General features: G+C 48.5%; 1 protein-coding gene across 5 annotated transcripts in view; it reads left to right on the top strand.

The window, feature by feature from the left end:
* Positions 1 to 19,456, top strand: part of tbkbp1 (TBK1 binding protein 1) — a 41,177-nt gene extending 21,721 nt beyond the window's left edge. For 4 of the 5 annotated variants that reach the window (XM_088623228.1, XM_088623229.1, XM_088623231.1 and 1 more), the window contains 4 exons: positions 834 to 1,173; positions 13,710 to 13,825; positions 15,054 to 15,796; positions 16,899 to 19,456. In XM_088623228.1, the coding sequence (XP_088479354.1) occupies positions 834 to 1,173; positions 13,710 to 13,825; positions 15,054 to 15,796; positions 16,899 to 17,027 (1,328 nt within the window). In that variant the 3' untranslated portion in view covers positions 17,028 to 19,456. The remainder of the gene's footprint in view (positions 1 to 833; positions 1,174 to 13,709; positions 13,826 to 15,053; positions 15,797 to 16,898) is intronic. The other variant, XM_088623232.1, reaches the window with a different exon arrangement.
* The last annotated feature ends 4,345 nt before the right edge of the window (positions 19,457 to 23,801 follow it).

The following is a 23,801-nucleotide window of genomic DNA, read 5'->3' as shown; positions in this document are numbered from 1 at the left end:
TGAGCCCCAAGCAGTCCACCGTCTCTTTTAAATGTTTCAAGTCTCCGGTATTTCGGAGTTGTGTCATGCCCAGCCCTCTCTTGTTGTCTGAAGATGTGCTGTTCTGCTGGCACTCTGCTGCTGAGCCCTGCTGCGCTGTCAGCTCCTTAAGCAAACAGACTGAGCCCAGGCAGAAGTAGGTGGCAGTGCTTTGAAGGAGGCAGGGAACCCAGCCGTCTTACTGACGACAAGCAGCCTTGCCTGCCCGCTGTGTAACAAACTCTGTCTTAAATGCTTGGTGCAGACAGGGATAGCCATTTGCTCAGGAACAGAATGGGTTCAGGTGACAACAGGGTTGCACACGTCAAAACATACACTTGTTTTTCACAAGAACTGCGGCTCGTTGGAGGTTTCATCAGTGGTTTGGTGGGATGGAAACAGCCGTTTTCTAAGCACGTCATCGAATCCAAGGTGGCAGAGGAGACCTATCCCAGCAAGCAAAGAGCACTAGGCAGGGCACACCCTGGACAGGACGCCACTTCATCGCAGGGCACACCCAGACACAGACACACCATGGCCAATTCAACGGGCCAGCGTATTATTTGGGCTGTGGGAGGAAACCAGAGAGCCTGGAGGAAACCTACTCAAACCTGGGGAGAACATGCAAACTCCACACAGACAGCACCCAGTGTCCTCAGTTGAACCCAGGACCCTGGCTCTGCAAGGCAGCGGAGCTAACCACTGCCCCGGCGTGCCGCCCAGCCCAGGCGGTTAATCTCCGCGTGTGGTCGCCGCCGCGTGACTCCCTCGAGCGCGGGTTCTGAGCCGTGTGGCACTGCTGGGTGTGTCCTCAGTGCTCGACTGCCCGTCCCTGATGCTGCAGAGCTCCCGCAGCCTGGACGCCCTCTCGGACCTGAAGCTGCAGCGCCTGGAGGCGGAGCTGGAGGGGGCGCGGCACGAGGCGCAGGGGGCGTGCCGGCGGGAGGCGGAGCTGAAGGCGGAGTGCGAGCGCCTGCAGGGGGAGCTGCAGAGGCAGCAGGTGAGACCCGGGGGGGGCGCGGCCCCGCCGCCGGCCGCCGTCGTCAGGCGGGATGGGAACACAACCTCGGCTCGCCTTGTGCTGTCCCTGCAGGAGATGGCGGGCCCGTGCGAGCAGTGCGATGTGGAGTGGATAAAGAAAGCTGGAGATGAGCAGTAAGTGAAAAAAAAAAACCCCACTCTTCCACCACCTTGCAGACCCCCTGTAGGCGGGCTCTCCCCAGACCCCAGCCCCCGAGAAACATTCTTCAACATCCAGCTCGTTGCTTTTCCTGCCCGGTTTTAACAGGGAGATGTGAGGGAGCCCAACTCTGTAGCTCAGACCCTTTTAAGGCCACGAATCTGTGAAGCTTCATCTCGAGTAAACACGCCTCATCTTGCTTGCATACAGCCAGTCATTTCAAATGCATTTGGACTCGTCAGTTATTGTTGAATAGCCACCCTATGCCCTGCAGAGGGAGATTGAGGGTCTGCTGACACCCCCCTGACATACCCACCTATCTGAGCTGTTCATTTTTTTGGTGCACTGCGAGCTCAGCAACCTGGGCCGGCTGTGATCCGTTGTATAACAGTAGCGCTGTTCCCATTAGTATATGACTGCTAGGGAAGGGGTGCAGCTCGGGCTCAGAGAGGCAACATCTGGGTCACAGGGCTCAGCCTGTTCCTCTAGTCTATGACCTTGAACAGTTAGGCTACCTGATTCTAGTGCTCAAGGTCCTTGATATCGCTGTCAAAGTTAACACAGAGGACGTCTTCTGGATCAGAAGTGATGTACGGACCAGCGGGCACAGGTGTAAACTAGGGGGAATCAAGTGGAAGACTGAAAACAAGAGCCGCTTCTTTACACAAAGGGGTGTGGGAGTCTGGAACAAGCCATGTGATTGAATCCGATACCCGGGAATCTTTCAGTTAAAGACAGCTGGATGAGGTCCTCCGGCCTTTCAGTTACCAGTTGCCTCCTCTCGTTTGTGATGCGTTTTTGGTTTTAGAACTAGAGTGCGTTCAGTCTTCAGACATTTTGAAACATTATTTCTGACAGCTGGACTTTGACTTCCACGTCATCCCTCATCTTGATCCGCCTAAGGCTGGCTTAGATGAGCGAAGCCTTAAAAACTCTGGCAACTAGGGTCTGCAAAAAGTAGCCCGTTGTACACATCAAAACGCACCTTGACGCAGTGCTTTGCTGAGCTTTTCCTCTGTGGCTCGGTTTAGTCGGCACCTGAATGTGTGAAAAGGAGTGCCTGGCTGAGATTTTCTTTTGCTTTTACAGTGCAGTCCCACGATGCACGGCTCTCCGTGTGTGAAGGAGAGCCGACCGGTACTGGTGAGACTTCGGTTCTCATGGGAAGGAGGAAGTGACACCTCTGCTATCGTACTGTCACTGAACTTTTTGCTTATCAGGTGGCACATCCAGTTCCTTGTGGCTTACAGACAGAAGACAAAAATGTGGAGAAAGAGATTGGGGAGTGGGCTTAAAAGCCCCATGCAAAAAAAAAAGTCTAGAAGTCGTAGACCGAGCGATCTGATGCAATGAAACATGGCACATATCCTTGTTCGGGCTGCACTCAGACAATCACTCTTTCCAGAAGTGAGTCATTTCTTATTTGAGGAGGAAACTGGCTACCTCCCCTCCCCCTGACTTTGCAGTTTTCTGTCGGAGCGTTTTTATTGTTGTTTTGCAGTTCTTGTAAGCACGGTCGTTTTTTAGAAGTGAATGATAGCAGTGAGGAGAGGAAAATGCTCCACTGTAGGGAGTGGAGTTCTGTCAGAACGCGTGGGGCTCTGAATGGAGACGCAGGTTCTGACGTATGTCTTTCTCTTTCAAGCAGTTGTCTTGCCGGTATTCAGAGCTTTTGAGTTTGTAGAGGATTGAAGAGGTGGACTCTATTACTGGTTAGTTTGTCTTTTTGAAAGTATCCCAGCATTCAGTTTGTCACCCCCTTATAGACAACAGAAAAAGTAATGTAATATTGCAAAAGTAATGTAAAGGTCATACAGAGCACTAGACAGACCTTGGTTAGAATATCGTGTGCTGTTTTGATCCCAATATTATAAAAAGACTATTACACTTTCAAAAAGGATCAGCCAGAATGATTCCAAGTCAAACAGGAATGTCATGCACATAGGTTAAAGAAACTGAGGCTCCTCAGTATTGAGCATGCGTTGATTGAGAGGACTTGCCCTTTTCAGTATCTCCCTGGTGTTTTTTGTGTTTTTGCCAACAGAATTGACTGGAAAAACCCAGAACCCAGGGGTAAAATAAGAACATAGGGCACAAGTAGGGAAGAAAGGCAAACTGGCAGCACTTATTTACGCAAAGGGTGGTGGGTGTCAGGAACAAGTTGCCAAACCATGTTGTCCGCAGGGTATCAGCTGTAACATTGAAGAAACAGCTAGATGGCACCATCAGGTCAGTAAGCTACCAGCAACCGAATGGGCTCAATGGGTTGGATAGCCTCCTCTTCTTTGTATGTTCTTGAAAGAACTGTATTTGTTTAGGAGGTAGTTGTGATAAGCCATCAAGACCTCATAAAGGGGAGGGGAGATAAAAATTAAATGGTATTGATTTTCTGCTAAAAGGAAAGCCCTGTAAGTTTCACTCTCAACCAGTCTTTATTTGAGCCTTTGACTGGAGAATAAGAGCCGCTTTTAAAAAAAAAAAATTGGTTTGTTCCATTTGTGTTTCTCAGTTCAGTTTTGAGAACTTTTTTTTTTAATTGGCACCACTGGCATCGAGGTGTCAGACACGTGGGATGAGCACCCAGATTTTGACTGGCTCACTAGATGTTTCTCGGTTGCTATATTACATACCTCCCCACCGCGAGATAAGAAACGCCAGGCGATCAGTCAGCCCTGGGTCTAGCTCAGTGCCCCATCACAGTCCCTGCCACTGCCTTGCCAGTTCGTGGCGGCTCTGTGGTCGAATGTGAAAACGCTGCTGGGTACAGTGCAGGTGGTCACGTGACTCCGCGCCCGCCACCCAGACACAATAATGCCTGCGAGTGTGTGTGTGGGCTGCTCTGCGTGAAGGCTTTCTGACGTGCCAGGAGAATGACACAGAGCAGGCCTGGCTCTCGATTGGCCTGTCTCCCAGGTTCAGGAAAGGGGCTCGGGTTCAGGTAGTCAATGAAGAAGCCCGATCCATGGTCTGATTATTGAGCACAGCCTTCCTGCGAGCATTGCAGGTCTCTTGAAAGATCTGTTGCTGTACCGTCACCCAGTTGTAACCCGATGAGCGGTGTTACAGCAGGCTCAGGGAGCGAAGAGTTATTGAAGGCAGTGCGACAGCAGCTTCGGGCACTGATGACTGATATGAGCACCAGGCCAGCTGTGCAAACCTCACTGCTGAACCAGTGCAAAACAAACGCAAGAACGCTTGCATCTGAAGTGAGCAATGCAAGGTAACCCAGTCCTCCCCTTCTAGAACCTTTGCCCAGCACAAGGACATATTTCTCTTTCACGTGCTTGAATCACACACACACACACACACACACACACACACACACACACACAGAGAAGAGTGCGACAGCCTCCCCAGGTCGTTGCAGCCATCGATCAGCAGGCGCAAGGCCTTGCTCTCTGCTCCCCAGCGGAAGGTGTGTGCTGGCAGGCAGCAACACGCTCAGAAAAGGTGTTCACACGTGTGATATAATGCAGAGCGCAGAACATAGCATTCGGTGTTGCTCAGTCAGGATCTTTTAGGGAGTGTTGGTGGGGGGGTGAGAAGAGAAGTGTGAAAATGTACAGTCGACAGCTCAAACATCTGGTCAATAAATAGCAGCACCGAGCAGGCTCAGAGTTCAGACTGTCTCCCTGAACTCCACTCGGGCTGAGCGTGCAAAAGCTCCCTGGGTAGGACGGGCAGGAGACCTCTGGCTCCTGCAGTGGCTTGGTTACCCCGATTAAGAGGGGGGGGGGGCACAGGCCTGCTCCTCTCTCTCTCTCTGCGCCAGCTACGGACCCAGGGGCGCTGAGCTGTAAGTACAGACGGTGGTGCGTGTCTGTTTTCACGTGGAACGTGCGGAGATGGTGCGAGATGGAGAGGCGGCTTTTCCAGGAATGGCGAACCAGTGTCTCGCGTCGTGCTGGTGGCAGACGAGGGGGAGGGGCAGAGCCACAGTGGCAGGAGGCGCGACAGGGCCGAGCGAGGGAAGCAGGGGTGCTCTTGTCTCTTGCCCTGGGAGGCGGCAGCGCTGGGTTTGTGCTGAAGCCCCGTGTCAGGGGTGCTTGAGCGTAGCCTAGGGGTGACCTTGCCCAGGAAGCACGCTGCACATCTAGAAACTGTGTGCTGGAGAGCCTGCAGGGATGCAGGAGTGGCTCCGACAGTGCTGCTCAGGAAGAATTAGGGGTTTGCAAATTGGCGAGCTCATCGAAATGTGTTAAAGGAGACAAAATCGGCAGAAACAGAATGTAGATTGAATTTTTGGAGGACCGATTACAGTTGAATAAATGAAAGGCTGTAATTACAGCACACACAACACTACCAGGACAACGGGACAGCTTCCTTCACCCTGTTGCTCCACTTTTAGTGGTTTTTGCTCCACTAAAAACCAAAATCCACTTTTTCCATACCTCATTTGAAACAAAACTGCTTTCAGGGAAACCTTAAATACGAGCACAGTTTGGAATTCCACCTGATAGTCTGACACTCCTTTCAGAGAAATGACAACAGACGCTGTGTGCTGAATATCTTTTCCAGACCAAGGCATCTTCATTTCAATGGAAGACCTGTCTGCATTACATAATTTCTCCTACGAAAGTCCATGAAATAATTGAGCACTGAGTCTGTTTTTTTCAAAGGGGGTTTATTAGCTGTGTTGCTGTATGTGATTCTCTCCAGAAAAGTGAAATAGTCTCAGTACGTTCCAGAAAATGTACACGTCATTGCGTATATAAATAACTCGCTGACTATACAGAGACTGATCTGATTAAGATATTGTAGTTTGGTCCATTAAATCGTATATAACTGACTGACCCACAGTTCTGTCATTCTTTTTTTCTGAGAAATGTTTCAGCAATGTTTTTTTTGTTGTGATTCCAGTTTAGAAGAATTAATGTGATTTTGATCTACTTTAATGTCATCTCAAGCACAGAATGCATCAATCTCAATGGGGGAATTTCTGAATTGTGTATGAATTGGTCCTTTGAAATCATAACGGAGGCTCATATTGGAGCTGGGAACTTTGTTGTTAAGAGAAACTGTCATTCTCCACTTTTAAATTCAGAACAGATAGATGAATAGTCGCGTTTCTCGTCAAGTAGTTTTCTTTGATGTTGTTTCCTACCAGGGCATTGTGTGTTCTTGTCCTGTTAGGTTAGGGATTGATCAAAAACAGTGTGATCTAGCAGAAAGCGAATTACCTTCTCTATCAGCAGTAGTTTTCCTGTACAGTTCTCTTGCTCTGCAGTCAAACTGGTGGTAGCAGAGAGCAAACCACATACTCATTTGCACTTCGAAAATTGTCAATAATTTTGTTTTTACAGAGCATTTGAGTGTGTGGTTTGTTTGAGTTGTGCCAAGGGCTCTGTTTACCAGCAACAGCTTAGCCCATTGAGAAGTGCTAAACTAGTTCTCTTAAAATAACCATAAGGCTAAAGATGCAAATTTATAGTCTGTACACAACACCTGGGTGGCTGGCTTTGTAATTCGGGATGGATGTTATCTAGAGAGGCAAACTGAATAGAAGAAAGGAGAGGAGCCCCTTTGGCCCGTGTATGTAGTTCATTAGGACAAGTGGGTAAGGCTCTGGACCCATAGCTGGTGGGCTGTGGGTTCGAGTCCCTGCAGCTGTACCTTGAGTCAGGTATTTTACCCAGTTGGTTCACCTGGCTGTAAGCAAACTTGTCCAGTCTTTCGTCTATACAATCATGGATCCACACTTGCCCATCATCTCTACTGTTTCCTGTCCATAACCCAGTTCTCAATCCCGAAACATGCCTTACCTTGAATGCAATTGGAGAATTAATCCTTTATGAGGGCCTTCATCCTGTAACCTTCTGATTGAATTAGTACATCACTGTACATGCTCTGTTTGTACCCATAACTGCTTGTTCAGGTGATTAAGCAAGTTAGTTAATTATACCCCTACAGATCTTCTCATTTAATCATTCCTTTATAACATTACGTATAAAGAAAGTGAAACTTATAGGTCACTAATGACTTTACTTCAGTATTTTTGTAGATGGGAAGTACATGAGCAATTTTGCAGTCTGTGGGTTATTACACCTTTTTTGGAAGACCTCTGTTAGCCTAAAAATAACATCTCTTGTTTTCTTAACTGCAACCAGTTGAAGACCACCAGGCTGGGGAGAATTGTCTGAAGTGTTTAATAAATTCCTGTAATACTCCAGCCTTTCCTGTGCTAATAGTATTTAATACAGAGCTGGCTTTGCTTAAACCTGGGGCATATTGTAAACGTCTTGGTAACACCTGACTGATTTTAATACATTTAATACATCAGCAACCTGAAGCAAATGTTGCAAGACAGAAGAAAGAGCCTTGTGTGTTAGGAAACATATCAGGGTTAATGTGCTGCTCTGAAAGATTGTGCAGTTTCCTCTACATTTTTTGGCAAAGATTAAAATATTTCTTGGCAGTCAAAGCTCATTTGAAGATGCAGTATTGTGGTTGATCTTGCTCATTTGCTTACAGTCATGAGTAATCTGGCTTTATTCAAGTATGACAAACAGGAATCCAGTCCCCAAGTTGTTTTTAAAAAATACTAGGAAATAGTGTGATAAATTATTGTAGACGGGGAATTGGAGACCTCTGTACGAGCAGTGCAGATGAGCTGATTGGTATGCCTAATTCAAAAATAATTAGAATACTAATAAAAGGTGATAAATCTGTTCTTTAGATCGCACAAATGCAGATGTGGTGTTCAGGTAGTGTTTTTTCAGTACAAGGGCTGTATTCTGCCTGTGACTGTCCCATCAGCACGGCTTGGCTCAGCTCTGATGTTCCGGATGGAGCAGGAAAACGGCAGAAAAGCTCACAGCTGCCGTCTGTCTCTACGGGGTTCCCGGGTGGATCGGTCAGCGAGTGGTGCTGGTGTTCGTGGGGGATAAAGTGTTCAAGGCTGGGCCGTTTGCAACAGAGAAGCAGGAGAGATCCAGAGTTTGTAGCGCGCCTAATTTCTGCAATTCGCGTGTAAATGAACTTTTTTTTTTGGGTGGTTGTGGGGGGTTCAGAGTAGGCTGTTGATGATTCAGTCACCCCGGCAGTCAATGCAGAAAAAAAAGAACGCGGAGAAATAACAGCAGAATGAATCTCATCAGCAATACCGAGTCGCGGCTTTCTTAAATCCGTTACAGAGATGTGTCATAACCGAGCTCAGCCCTCGAAGACGCTTCCTCCTGTGGCGCTTTGTGAGCGTGGAAAAAAACAACAACAAAGCTGTGATTCATCTGATCTGAATGTTTATCCCTTACAAAAAAAAACAGCATTTTGCCATTTTGCCATAAAATTCCTGTAACGTTTAATTTGTGAGTGCTGTGTATTTGAAGCCGGCTTCAGCCCTCTCTGGCTCGCGTCTGCGCGCACACGCTCCGTACCTCGCTCTCCAGCGCGCTCGCCCCCGCGCCGCGCACTCCCGCACACCGATGCGCTGGGTGTCGGAGTGGGGCTCGTCTCTCGCCTGCTGAGCCCGGAGAAGCCAGCAGATCTGCCTCTGTGGTGCACACTCGGTCCTCACAGCGAAAGGGGAGGCTCTGCAGTTCACAGACGCTTCGGCTGCCAGTCCTCCAAAAATGACCTGCTTCACCCGAACCAGTGCGTCAGAACCAAGACCCCATCATTCACACTTCAAAACCAGCCCTTGTCCTTAAGAGTTACAGGCAATGTAATCCTCAAGCTGGGACAACATCTTGGTTCATTTTGAAGATAATCCAAGTGTTTTGTTTTCAATAGTCTTTTCTGATTGTTTCCTGCAGTACTTGTCTGCAGTCTTTCCCAGACTGTCAATAAGACCGTCATACTTCAGCAGACCCACGAGCAGTTCAGTGCCCTGTGTGCATTTTATCGGCTTTATAACGTTTATTTTGTGATTGCTGTTAGGATTGTTTTTTTTTTTTTTGCATGTGTGAATACAAATATTGTTTAAATATTTAGAAAGCCAGTAAATAAGACATGCCAGAGTCAAGGTCTTATTTAGATTTATTGTAAGGTGAATTTAATGAAAATAATTGCATTTATTCACAGCACATAGACAGCGGTCAATTTGTTTCATTTAAAGACACTAAATTGAGGGAGGCATGTGCTTTGCTTAAAAAAAGAGTGCTGGGTACATTTCTGAATTTATATAAAACCCCAGTCGTTCATTTTCAGTAGCTTTAGAGGTGTTTATTTGTTTTCAAGGTTTTGCTTTCTGAATAAAGCTGTCCACTCAGTCAGATGATGAGACTGACCCCTGGGCGGATATACTAGTGGAGGACGTCAGTCTGCCCTCTTTAACCACACTCTTCCTCAGTCTGATCAATCAGGGGCTTCCGATAACATCCCACGATCGAGGCGGCAGGCATTCATCATGCTGTTACAAAACATTTACCTGTTATTAAGTAAAAATAATAGCAAGGGATAATGTTTCCCTTAAATTCAACCAGGAGAGTAGAAATAAATCATTATCTGGAGGATTTACTGGACATCTCATCCTTGTTTCTCAAAAAGAAATGCTGTCCAAATCAGAGAACTTCTCTTTGTGTAGTTTTCTCTTACTGATGTAGCTGATCCAGGAGTTTGTCTCCTTATTTTAAATCAAGTATGATATCTGAGCACTTTTCTCTCTTGGCCCAGAAGTGTTCAGGATGAATCAGAGGTACGTGTGTTTTGTAAGGGCATATGCAAACGGAGATAGACTGCCTACTCCAGGCACTTTTTCCCCTCTCTCGCTCTTTTTTTCATGTAAAATCCAGCGGTGGTTTTTGTAACGAGACATCACGGTGTGTTTTTATTCCATGTTCAGGCGAAGCTTGGCTGCTCGCTGTCCTTATCGAGTGAAATATCTTGGTTTCAGCGGCACAATTAGGCAGATTGAGTCAGGTTATAATAAAATACAAGCATGTTTTCTGAAATTGGTTTGAGCGATCAGATAAGAAAGTGCTTATCGAGGCTGAGCAAGTCATTATCGGTGTGCTTGTCTCTATCACGCATTCCACCTACCTCTGTCTCCCTCCACAGATAGACTGATAGCGGACTTGCCTCATCATTTACAGAAGAGAGAAAAAAAAGCCCTTAAATTAGATGAGTGATCATTTTGAATCATGAAATGGCAGCAAAACATGTCTTTTGTGTAAACATGTGCAAATATTTTTCATTTAAGAATATTTACATTAAGAATTCGAACATGAAAATCACTTTTACTTGTTAGGAGGGACATGGTGCACAGGAAGAGATTAGTCAGAATTAAACTGGTGGAAGCTGTAATTAGCCATGTCTGGTTTTCTGCACAGCTTGCATTACACCTGACTACGTTGCAAAACTAAAGACCTTAAGACAGATCTGGTTCCGCGCAGACCCCCCTCGTAGGGCAGAGAGGACTTGGGGGCACTGAAGAGTCGGGGAGTCTAGCAGCTTTTTCAGGGAGCGTAACTACTGCCTCGTGTGATGAAGAAATAATAAAAAAAATAAACTTCCAAAATAAAATACAAATTTGAAACTTTTTTTTTAATTCAATAAACGGGTCCTGGTGCAAAAATTAAGATCACTGGTTTTGCACGCTTTCAAATTGAAAACAGGGTAGGGAATTATATCTTCACTGGTGTATTTTATTTTCTTATTTTTATTTTATTGGATTCTTTAAATCAGGGATGAACCCCCTGGGTCTTCAGTAGCACCAGTCCTGCAGGGGTTATAGGTTATCTCCTAAGTGAACAGATTACTTGCTTACATGATCGGCAAGTGTCCCCCAGTCTTTAAGAGTGACTGAAGTGGGGCACACCGGGAATTTTAAGGTCTTTCCTGTCCTGTCCCCAATTCCAGCACACACTGTGAACAGGCACACGAATGATTCCCCAAGAACAGAAAATTCAGTGTTTTCTAACAGCCTGGCACATATCCAGTTTCAGATATTCCCGTTTCGTGTGTGATATGATATCTTTAGGTAGCTGGTACATTTGGGAAAATAAAAACAGCTCTGTGAACACAGCTGTGCCGATTCTAACTCGGCTTGTTCCCAGCTTTGTCCCTTTTTAGAAGTGGGTTTCTTCAAGGGTGGATACAAGGTTCAGCTGGGACTGTGCATCTGAGCTGGGACTGCAGACAAGCCCACCCCTTTAACACAGCACTGCAGTTTTGCACACACCAGGGCAGTGGGTATCTTTCTGAAAAGGCTGTGGCGTTGCCGCGCCAGGTTTTGAGCCAGTTACATCCTCACTGGCTTCTGTCCTTTAAAATCTGTTTTTCATCAGGCCTGCTCTGTGCTTTGGGATTGACCCTTAAAGACAGAAGGTCTCATGCTCGCGTTAAAGGTTATTAAAAACATCACCTTCGTATCTTTAAGAGATGCGTTAACTGGGTTAAATATCAGACAGCACCTTATCACAGTTCTTGACAACATCTAAAAAATGGTAATGGTCTTTTCTCTTTTCACACTTATTTGGCTTGATGGTTAATTTACCTGTTTTGCCACTGTGCCCTGTTGGATAGCAGTTTGCTTTTAAACAATCAACATCCCAGTTTTTAGAAGCCTGGTGTTTGTTCTCAAACCCATGAATTCCTCACACCCAGGCCTGAACATACACATTCTGTAAGCCCGTTCATACTCTAACATGTCCTGCACAGGGATTATGAAAACCCGTCCGAACAACAATAATCTGCCTTTCTGGTACGACATAAAGTGGGTTCTTCCATTATTTTAAATAGAACATTTTTTCTCCACAATTTTAAATAGAAATTTGGTAAAAGCTACTTTAAAAAAATAATTATAGTTACTTGTGTAAGGGGGATTGTAAAATATAGTGATCTACAGTATGAAGTATATGTAATTACCATGTGAAACAATATATTATTTTAATTTTAAAAAGTAATTCTTTACACAAGTAACTTGTAGCTGCAGTGGACTACTTTTACGTTAAATTTACATGTTACTTTTAACTGTACATTTCCCTGCCTCTGCTAATATATTCATGCATATTCAAATACAGTTATGGGATTAGCTCTAAGCATCCTTTACGAGCTTCAAAAACATTTTCATAGCAAGGACATATTGTTCTGATGAAAGTGAAGGAAGCAGATCAAGTGTATGAAGTCTGATCTCCATCTTCACAGGATTCTTCATATTAGACTCCTAGAATTAGAAGCAGTTTGGAACTTGAGCAGCAACAACAACATTCATATTGTGTGCTCCACACACGTCTCATACTGCTATAAAACCATCAGACTGTACAAGAACAATAATAAACTGTTCAAATTCAAACATCCTAGAAATGCAAGACTTCAAACACAATTGAAGTAAAATTTCAAATGCCTTTACAGTCTTCCAGATTCTTAATAGCATACTGATTTTAAATTTGAAACACCTGGTTTAAGTTAGTGGTGCATTAGAAAGAAAGGACTCGGGGGGGGGTGTCCATAGCAAATCCAAGAATGATCCAATGTCCAAAACCGGGAGATCCATCCTGACACAGACAAACAGAGTTAAAAGCCGGAGCGGGATCTGGTGGAGGGTCTGGGGAATAAAAGGGGGGAACGGGACCAGACGCTCCCTGATCTCGGACCCAGAAGGTCAGGACGCCGTTGTGAAGCCGATGCCGTCGAGTCGCTCCTGGACTCGCTGGTAGGTGGCAGGAACCGGAGGGAGGTGCAGGAAATAAACACCAAAGAAGGAAGGGCTGGAGCCTCCTTAAGAGGAGGGGTTTACGAGCGTGTCAGTTTATCGACCTAGGCAGACTGTCATCCAGCGGTTAATGACGAATTCCAGAAAATCATCTTCCACAACATGCCGGGGCAGCTTGTTCCAGACTCCTGCCCCACTTTGTGTAAAGAAGTGCCTCCCGTTTTCTGTCTGTAGCCCCTTGCATTCCATTTGAGCGCCCTTGCAACATGTGGGTGTGCTCACTACAGCATTTCACTCTGTCTTCCAACAGCAGCAACATCTTTCCACTCAACACCAGCCTTTGCCCATCCTTCTTCCCTCTTCTGCAGCGTATCTGTTGCAGAGACTAGGGTGATGTTTTACAGATTTGCAGCCAATCGGTTGGGATCTACTTTCAGGGCTTGTGAATTTGCAGACGGTTTGCTCACCTGAACTTCAGTTAACAGTATGTTGAGATCACCAGGCTCTCATGTGCGTACTGTACCTGGACATGTTTTTTTGCACTAAATCCATAGATCAGCTTAATCAAGTGAGGGCTTGGCAAGGAAAATATCGGTGTGGGACTTGTCTCGAGACTGTCAGGCCTGTCTCGCTCATTTCATTCCTAGTCGTTAGGCCCAACCTTTGCTCTCAGGCTGGAGTTTGGAACAGTCAGTGTCCTGTATAGGGCTCTCTGGCTGGGTCACCAGTGCTTGTACTCATGTATATACAGGATAGGGCCATGCTTGGCGCGATCCAGGTGTGGTAGTTTGCAGAAGAGCTCAGCACCAGCTTCTGCAAGGGGCTGTGAAGCCATTAACCACTGTGCCTTGCTGCGACCTGCGTCTCTCCCGAATTAGACCACCCCCCCTCGTTTAACTGTGTGCTATTGCTTCCCGTCAGGGTGAACCTGGCGCTGGCCTACACAGAGCTGACGGAGGAGCTGTGTCGCCTGCAGACTTTGTGCACCAGGCAGACGGAGATCCTGAGGAGGGTGTCCCAGGAGCAGAGCAGCCCAGGTGAGCTCCCCAACACCCCTGAAAGACGGGCAGAGAGCAGCCCGCTCTGGATTCATTTGAACTCCTTTGTCCCTGGATGCTCCAGTTGATCAATGCATTCAGTTCAGTGGTTGTGTTTTATAGAGTCCCAATCATCTCAGCGGCATGACCACAGTGTCACCACACAGTACGTTTCTGAAGGGGTCCCCGAGTGTCTTAACCAATAACGGGGTGCGTGCACAGGTCTGGAAGGTCTGGAAAAGTAGGGAATTAAGAATGGCTGATTTCCAGACCTGGAGAAGTTTGGAAAACGTATAGAAATCATAACATCATAATAATGCTGAGCAAAAGAAGTTCACTACACACAAATATACTGGCCTGGACATGCACTCAGTGTGCTGTGTTGAGCTGCAGTGTGACAGTACTCTGAAAGCACGCACACAGCAGTCTGCTCTGCAAAAGCTTGGGCCTTCGGAACTTGTTGCTGAAGAAAACTTTTTTGTTTTTTTTTCTTGCAAATAACCTGACGTTACAGGTCCGTTCGTGCAAACCCAAAACGAATAGGGCTATAAAAATTCAGGCTTGGGTTAATGAAAAGGAGGACCCGGCAGGAGCAGGATGTAGGGCAACAGAACTGCGATTCTGTGTAAACGGCTCCGACAGCCAGGTTCTGTGCTTTGAAACGTTTTCATGGAATTCCCCAAACTGGAGCATTGGGTAATTACACATTCTAACGCACAACAATTAAAGACAAAACATCAGACGGGTACGCATCAAGAAAAGAAGACACCGGAGCACATGATTTGGGTTTTTCGACAGGCATTGTGCAACTCTCTGCTTTTCTTTGATCTCCAGACACGCAGACCTCACTCCCCAGACACTGTGCAAGCTGTTGAAAAGAGGGAAGCGTTTCTGAGCTCGAATCGTTCTTTCTCTTTAAAACAGACGGCTTGAAGGCCATCAGAACAAGACTGCGGGCCAGGGGCTGGAGCAAGGAGTCTTTAAGGCAGACTACCTGACTGGATTGATTTTTTCTGTCTCCCTGGATGCTCCAGTTGATCAGTGCATTCAGTGGTTGTAGTTTATAGAGAGACGTGAGAGTGGGATCTCACAAAACCGTGCTTCAACAGGGGAAACTGCAATCAATGAGCGAACCAGGGAGGGAATAGGCAGGGCTTTTTGCTTCTCTTTTGAAGTAGCTTTTTCTTACCCAGAACTAGCCAGTAATCTCCTCTCTCTTCCTTCTTAGTCCACCGCCACTCTCCTGTCCCCCAGCGCCACTCCCCCGTCCCCCAGCGCCACTCCCCCGTCCCCCAGCGGCACTCTCCCGCCCCCCAGAGGCGATCGCCGGTACTGCAGCGCCTGTCGCCGGACGTGCACCGCCGCTCGCCGCTGCCCGAGATCAGCGACGGCCCCGCCTCCTACTCCTGCCGCCCCGCCAGCCACCACCTGCGCGCCAGCTTCCAGGGGCGGCGCAGCTACTCCGAGGTCAGCGACCCCTCGGCCTACCAGCGGCCGGCCCGGTTCCCGCCGGACCCGGTGTCCACGCTGCCCAAGCCGCGCCCGTACGGGGAGGGCTACCTCAAGCAGCAGCAGCAGCCGCCGGCGCCGGCGCCATCCCCACTGCCTCCCCCTCCGCCCCCTCCGCCGCCGCACCAGAGCCCCCCAGCCCCGCCGGGCCCCGGGGGGGGCGGCAGCCCGCGGCACGCCAGGGAGGTGCCCTTCCCCCTCTCCGAGCTCCCGCACCTGCGCTTCGAGCAGGCCGGGCCCCCCGCGCCCGCCCCGGCCCCCCAGTCCTCCGAGGACGAGGAGGAGTGGGTGTGCCCCCCCGAGACGCCCCCGGGCTCGCTGGGGGCCGGGGCCGAAGCCGCCGTCCTCCGGGGGACCTCGACCTGCGCCGCCTTCCCCATCGCCGCCGGCCCCGGCGCCCTCAGCTGCCACGCCCCCGGGTACCTGCAGGCTGAGCACGCCCAGTCCTGGCCCTCCATCAACGTGAGTACCCCCCCTCCCGGCTGTCACAGGGGAGCCCCGTGGCCCCATCTTGAAAGATGTCGTTCCCCCCGGGGGGGTGCCTGAATCTCGCGAAAACCAGATGAATTCACTGACGGGACAGAGGGATTCGACCAATTCCAAAAGAAGCACAAAATCGGGAGCTTTGTGAAAAGTCCGGTCTCCCTGTTGTCACAAACCCCCTGGTCTCCTCACGGGCCAGAGCGAGAGTTCATGAGATTGGGGCCATGGAGCGGCCCTTCCTGCTCACTAGTCCCTGTCATCACATCACAGGACCAATGTCCCGTGATGGACGAGCGGATAAGTACAGGTCGTGCAGCAGGCAGTTCACCTTAAAAAATGTCCCAACCTGATGTGCAGGTAGAGTTAACAAGTAATTAGTATTTGTCACAAGCCCGTCTCAGTCGAGAGCAATATTTCTATTGGATTCGAAGAGCTGTGTTCCCCAGCCTGCTTGTTTACAGTGTAGTGGGGCTGCATCACCTCACCGGAGGTTTTGTTGCCTCGTTCTGAATCACAGAATATGGCGCTGCTCCTACCTGGTAATTTCAGCTATTTTGCCGTGTAAATTGGAGTTTTTGTACAAGTTACTGTGTGCATTTGACTTTTATTGTGGTTTGAAATGCACTCTTCAGTGCTGATCCTTATTCACCCTGAAGTATAAGAATAGCGCCGCAGTTCCCCTCTAAGACTGTGTGAATGGCAGTGTTGCGGCCTGTTGGCTGCAGACGCTGTGCTTTACGGTATCACTACTGTTGTTCTTATTGCTGAATCCTAGTCCTGCAGTAGAGGGATGCAGTTGTATCCCAGTGGAGCTGGCAGTGTGCACACTGGCCCAGTTACCTGCAGCCTATTCCTGCTCCTACGGTACATCTGCTACTGGCCAACAGTGTTAGCCTGTGGCGCCATATGAACCCCAACAAGCAATAATTCGGTATTTGTCTTTTTTTTTTTTACCACATCCTCCACAGTGCGAGAGTGCTCAGCTGCAACAGCGTGAGACTAGAGAAGCTTTTCAGTCGAGGTTTTTGCACTTTCGGGCACTTGGCTAACTTTTCGGTCCTGTTGTTTTGATTGGCCGCAGCTGTGGATGGAGACCGAGGACAACGACATCCGGAGCTGCCCGCTGTGCCAGCTGGCCTTCCCCATCGGCTATCCCGACGACGCCCTGATCAAGCACATCGACACCCACCTGGAGAACAGCAAGATCTGACGGTCGCTGCCCTACCCCGGTCTCAGGATCATCGGGGAACTGGATAGCGCAGGAGATCCGGGCGGACTAAAAGGCGAGAAGCAGGATGAACAGGACTTTCATTTCCATCTGTCCATCTGTCCTTGCACCTTAAGACCCGAGACGTGTTCTGCCACAGCGGGCCTGACAGGAACAGAGAGGGTCAGTGCAGGCTGGAAAAAGCAGTCCGTTGATGCATTTCACTAACGAACGTGTGTGTTTGTTTTTAAACAGCTTTGCTATGTGTGTTTTTTTTTTAAAAAAAAGGCCCGAACCGGGTTGATACAGTTGGGCATCCAGCAGGGCGACCTGAAATATGTCTGGCAGGCATGTAACGTGCAATCAGATCGTCCCGTGTCAGAGTCCCGGGACTGGCGCGGATGATGCAGAAGGAAGCTGACTTCTTGGAAACGGGGAAGCTGCACAGGGGGCTGGCTTCTGTCCCCGCGTGTTCCCTGTGTTTGCCCTGGAGCTGGACTCTGTGACTCTGGGTTTCACTGGCTGAGGGGGGGGGGGTGGTACTGGAGCCAGGGAGGCAAGGAGCTGGCATGAGAAAGAACCCATCCAGACGACACACCCAACAGACCCACCCAGTGGACACAGCCAGTGGACACACCCAATGGACGCAGCCAGACGACACACCCAGTGGACACACCCAGTGGACACAGCCATTGGACACACCCAGTGGACACACCCAAGGACACATCCAGTGGACGCATTATGAAGAAACTCCAGTGGGCACACCAATGGACACATAATGAAGAAACACCAGTGGACACACTCAGTGGACACACTCAGTGGACACATCAATGCACACATTATGAAGAAACACCAGTGGACACACCAATGGACAGATTATGAGGACACACCAGTGGACACACACTCAGCTGTCAGAGGACACACCAATGGACACACGCCTGTCCAGCTGTTTATAAAAGCCCTGTTGTACTTGACCTCCACCTCCTGCTAATGAGACACATGGAAATCGAAATGATTTAAGGCCGCGTTTATTCTTCACTCTGATGCTCCTCGTTTTGTCTTCCCTCGAAGGCGTGGATTTGTATTTGGCAAGTATACAGTCAAGCAAAATACCGCGTTGAATGTGAAAATCTGTTCAATACACCGATCGGGTCCGTAGCGGTATAAATACAAAAAGCATTTCAAACTGATAAAAAAAAGTACGTCGACTTAATATCCAGGATGATCCAAAAAAGCCAGCTTTCGGTCTAGACATATTTCTTTGGGGGCCCTGCCGAGGAATGTGAGGGTGATCTGTGCGCCTTTTACCGCAACGCGAATCCTAAAGAAGCGCTGCATTATAAACGTGTGTAGTATTTTGTTTGTAGTCTTCTAAAGGCTGGAAAATGTCACTTTTTGTGGGATATCAAAAAAGGATTGTTGTTTTTTTTTTGTTACCACGGTAAAGTAATACAGTACAGCATGCTTAACAGAAGAGTGATATGAGGAAGCCGGTGTGAGCCAGACAGGAGCTGTTTGGAATAAGCGAGTCTTCCCGTTTCCGTTGAGCGCTGGTCTCTGCTTAGACGAGGTTTCGCACCCGGGGCGTTTGGAGAGATGGCTCTCATTAACATTGACTGGTCCATGCAGTCGGGAAGGGACGCGTCCCGTCTCCCGTGAGCCTCCGTGTAATCCGTCTCCCGTGGCGCCGCGCTCGCGCGCATCAGCCATCTCCCCACGAGCAAACCCACCCGCGCGCGCAGGAGAGGCGCCGCTGCCACTATTCACCGAGTCCACTCAGGAGTTATTTAACAACTTTCTTTTCTCCGACGTCTTCTTCACGGCACCCAGACCTTCACGCCTCAGTAATAAGAAAGGCGTTCAAGGAGGCAGCCGCGTCAGCGTGCGTGGGCTGCAAAGGAACGAGTGGAGGTTTATTCCGCGCTGGAAAGAGAAGAAAAGAAACGCAACGTTTCGGCCGTGGAGCCTTCTTCAGCCTGTTCTCCTCTTTTCAGCGTGGAATAAACCTTTACTTGTTCCTAAGCAAAAAAAAATCCAGGCTCCTGTTTTAAAGGCCCTAGAAAAATTGTACAACGCCTGACAAAAAGCAGAGCGTGTTAAAATAAGTCACGCTGCGTGTACCAATTAACGCTCTGCGCTTAAATAACTCAGGGGAAAAGCTTTGTGAATGTGGCTCCTCTCTTTCAGAAGGGATGTGAAACCCCAAAGGGACCATGTCGTGGTTTGACTACAATAATGCTCAAAAGAACAATACAACTATTTTGTAATATAAAACATGTATATATATATAAAGCTTGTAATTATGTTGTAAATACTGTTATAACTTGCACTGAGCTGCCTCACATGCACGAGAGCTATTTTCCTACCGGACTGTACTGTAAAGGTAATAAACTCGTGGCTCAACTCGCAGAGCGTGTCTTTGCAAAGGGAAACGCTTGTGATTTCTACACTACCGGACTTGTGCGGGACCGGCTCGGTTCGGGTCATTTCCCGGAGTATTCAGCCTGCTGAGCTAAGTCTTGTCGCACACGTGGCGCGCAAAAGCTTCCTAAGCGAGTTTCCTTTTTTTTGTCTTCTGACGTGGGGAAACAATGATCTTGTCTAGCTCGCATTTGTATTCAACAAGAGATGGGTTTTTTTTTTCATACACGCGTTCTCATTGGTTTTACGTGAATGTACGTTTTCCAAGATGTTTGCACAGTATGTGAAGTGTAGCAACACCTTAAGAACTGCAAAGACAGCCCACAAACTTGAGGATAAATGTCACTTCAGACATTGCATGTAAACGTGGCGCAGTGGTAGCCAAAACCGGTAGTGTGCTATTCAATTAAATCTCATCCGTGTCCGCAGACATCGAGGCGGGGGTACAGCCAAAAGTCAATCCTTTCTGAGATTTTTCATCATTCCCAAAACTTAGCACCTTGCTAGCTGCGTAAAATGCGTTCAGGTATTTGCTGGAACGAATTTAGAAAAAGATTTTATTGTTCAGTTTTGAAAGAAATGCTTCATGACTTCAAATTAAAACGTGTAGGTGAGGTCGGGTGAGGGGTAGCGGGTAGTTTCCCAGTGTCGACGGGCTTTCTCGGACACTGATTGTGTAAGAGTCCGGAGACGCTAACTGAACAGGCGCTTCTGGTACTTTCATGTCTCTCAAATCAAGATTCGTTGTTTTTACCCGTTTTCTGGTTGACAACCAAGGCCTTCGACACCTATAGACAACGGGAATCACGCGACTTGTCCGGGGGTGACCACTGTGAGTGAAACTGCCCCCTCCACCATCGCCTGACCCCCGGAGCCTGACCAGCTCCTCCTGTGAAGTCAGTCCCAGAGGTGGCAAGTACGAAGCTCGCTGCCGACAAGAAGTGCGAACTGACAGTTTCGCGGACAAGGGTGCTAATATGAATCGCCTCGCTTGTATAATTAATGAGAATTAATTAACGTGGATTTGAGCTCCAATGTAGCACCTCCTGATCGCCTCGGCTGCGGTGAGAATTCAGGACGTCAGAGTTTCAGGGCTGCAGTCTCGTCCTGAGATCCCGGTGAAACCCGTCTAGTTTATCCGTACAATATAAAACAGCGAACTGTTGTTATTCACAGCGAAAACAAGGCGGCGTCCGTCAAATAGCCACCTCGATTTGTCTGTTTTGAAGCGGCCTGTTGCTTTGAATTAACGCCCGCAATAAACCCCAAACCCAAACAGAAATATATGGGATTTCTGGGTTTAAAGTTTCCAACAGCGCACAGATAATGAGTTTGTACGGACTGAGTCAATGAATTCCACTGTATTAGAGTGTTATGTAATGTGGTTGCCACATCTCAACCTGTTACATCGGTATTTATTTTCCGTTTGTAGAAAACGGACGACGTCGTGAAGATCCGGAAAGCCCCGTGCAGGTATTAGTTTAATATCGTCACTGTATGCTTCTGAAGAATCAGACCTACTGGGAAAGGATACTGTAAAACTGAAAATGGATTAGTAACTCTTTAAAGCGAACAGTTTTTTTTTTAAAAAAAGGAAATTAAGTGTAAATCTCGACAAACACATTCGCGCATCCAAAATGCAAGACCTGCAAAACAATTTGAGACAAAAACGTTTTCTCGAAGCTACACCAGGAGAACTTGGCTACAGAATGACTTTCATTGCCTAAGATACTTAACTGAAGCTCTTAATGTGCATTTGTAACTTTTTAACAATTGGACACAGGTCGTTTTTTGTACACGTATCCTTTGGGGGCAGACGTGTACTATCATTTAATATAAGGTTTTCGAATTCACTTTGAGCTCCAGTACTTAACCCTGGCCCCTGAAAGCTAACTCATACCATAATCTTACTATTATGCATTAAAAAATAAGGGGGGAAATTAACGTTTTCATAGTTAAGAAAACGGAATTTCTCGTTTCAGTCTGGGCCACACGAGGCTGGAAGGAATCGACGGCAGCTCATCTGTTTTGCAGTGTTTTCACAAAGCTTCGGAGGCAGAGGTTTGTGGCACGGAATCAGGCCGGAAAATTCGGGGTACTTCTGTGCAGGGTTAGAGAGCCGAGGTTCAAAGCACTGAGGCAGGGACACCGCGTATTGATGTGTGTCTCTATATATAACCATCTCGTTGGCCGCTTCGTACAACGGGGCTCCCCGGCCGCCTGTGTGAGCGAGGCAGGGCTCGGGCGGCGCTTTTCCAGCACTGGGCTTCTGCTCGGTCCTGCGGTTTCGAAACAGGATGGGCGGGTGCGCTGGGTGCTGTAGCTTCGCTTCAAGACGTTCAGCTTTGTGTTACCAGGAGGAGGGGAGGGGAGGGGGTTGGGTGGAGGGGTGCTTAAGCAAGTACCATGACATCCCAGGACCGCGAGGTAAGAAAATACGTTCAATATCAAATAGGTCCAACAAGAAAAGCACACCAGGACAAGTTGTCGTCTGCTCACGCATACAGGCAAACGGCAGATTGGATTAAATTTCACTTCTTTCGATTGATATCTATTGTTCCACACTCATTGGTGTCAAAATCGGTCAGGTATTGGTAGGTTCATTAGCTGTGCTGTGCCCAACCCGTAGATCCTCCCTCTGTTTCGGCTGTGAGCCGGCTGCGGGTCGGCTTGTTTCTGTTCGTAAAGACCCGGCGAACAGGCCGAGCCCCGCCCTGGACCCACTGGAGACCCCAGCATCGGACACAGCGCTGGGGGAAACAGGGACGTGGGTCTTGTGTTCAGAGGAAGAAACATTGTCACAGCTGATTCAACTCTTTGCCGAAGGTTCTCGGCTTTGATGAAGATAGGGATGACCTTGTTGGGTCGCCCATTGATGTTTTTCAAAGAATTATTGTTTTTTTTTTATTTTAACCCAGCCTGAAGGCTGGAATCTCTGACGTGCCTTTCCGAGCCCCTTATTAATGAACTCATTGATCAGTCTAATGATGAAATGTAGTCCCTTTCCAGCTGTTAATAGGTGTGTAACTCAAACTGAGGAGCACATCGGGAGCAGCTGAGCGGCAGAGGAGGTCTGTCTGTCCTAGAGAGGGACTACTCTGCTGCTATAGGCCGTGGGAACTTTTGATTTAGGAAGTTTCATTTGCATTAAACAGAGGACAGGGACTCCGGTGCGATCTCATGGCTGGGCGGTCTCGCACAAGTGCCGCTGCCGTACCCCGCTTAAGAGAGGGATTTCAGCAAACTGCTGACTCTCTAAAGGCTGACAGTTAGACTGCAGGCGCTGGTCTCCTCTCAACGTGTGCGACTGCTGCACGAGTTAAAGAGCGAGCTCTGGAGGGCAGCTCCAGCCCGCGCAGGCCTGTCCCCGCCCCCGCCCGCCCGCCTGCAGAAAGGCCCGGCCACTCTGGGGACTCGCCGACCGCACCAGGCCGGGGAGAGATCGCCGAGAGCCGGGAGACGTTGAAAACGGCGGGGTGACCGGGCCTGGCCTGACAGCCGTGAGCTAGCCTGGACTAGCTCAAGGTGCAGCACTGAGAGCTGGATTGTCTCAATACGATGGTAAGTGTTACAGAGTAATTGCTATGCCCGGTAACTGACGTGCACGCTACCTACAGGATAGGGTATCACGGAAGGCGGCCTACAGAGTGGCGGAGAACACTTTCCAAGGCACTGGATAGATGCATCTTATTTACTTAGAACTCAGTCCCCCGTGGTTCTACGCAATCCGCCTCCTTATGGGAACCCGCTGGGCCGTCTACGCGTTTCTCACTTCCTGGCTCTGGTTTCCGCGCCAGCCCGCGATCGTGCGAATGACGAGGTGCGTTCTGGAGCGCGGGGAGAGATTCGGGGTGTGTGTGTGTGGCGGTGGGGGGTGGAGAGAGGTGATTTTCTCGTCCTCCGTCGCGTCGAGGGGGAACTTGCGCTCCGCCGGTGGCATCCCGGCAGCCGCTCTGGAAAACGCGGGATCAGACTACGTCTCGGAAACTTCAGCACCAAGTCGCCGAGGACCGTGAAAAGCAGGGCTATGCTCTCCAGCAATGAAGACACGGTTGCGTTTATGAATGTAAATTCTTCTCGACTTGTGGTATCGAAGAGGCTGTCTTTAGGAGGTTTTTATTTTCTCTTTCTTTGCACACAGGATCCTGCAATGCAACAGCAGGCCGGACTCGTCTCATTTTTTTTGTGCAGCCGAGCGCATTTATCACAAGCCCTCAAATTATCAGACTCACACCATCTCTTGAGCTCTCATGCGCTAAGTCTAAACCGGAGGTGTGAAGTCAATCTGAGTTTTAGCCCTGCAGCACATCTTTTTTTTTTTAGCTTCTCGCTCCTTTGAAATTACTTTGCTAAACA

Source organism: Lepisosteus platostomus, chromosome 28 (genome assembly GCF_059453375.1).
Source record: "Lepisosteus platostomus isolate fLepPlt1 chromosome 28, fLepPlt1.hap1, whole genome shotgun sequence".
In the NCBI taxonomy this organism is placed as follows: Eukaryota; Metazoa; Chordata; class Actinopteri; order Semionotiformes; family Lepisosteidae; genus Lepisosteus; species Lepisosteus platostomus.
Note: the sequence above shows the minus strand (reverse complement) of the source record. Positions and strands in the feature narration are given on the sequence as shown.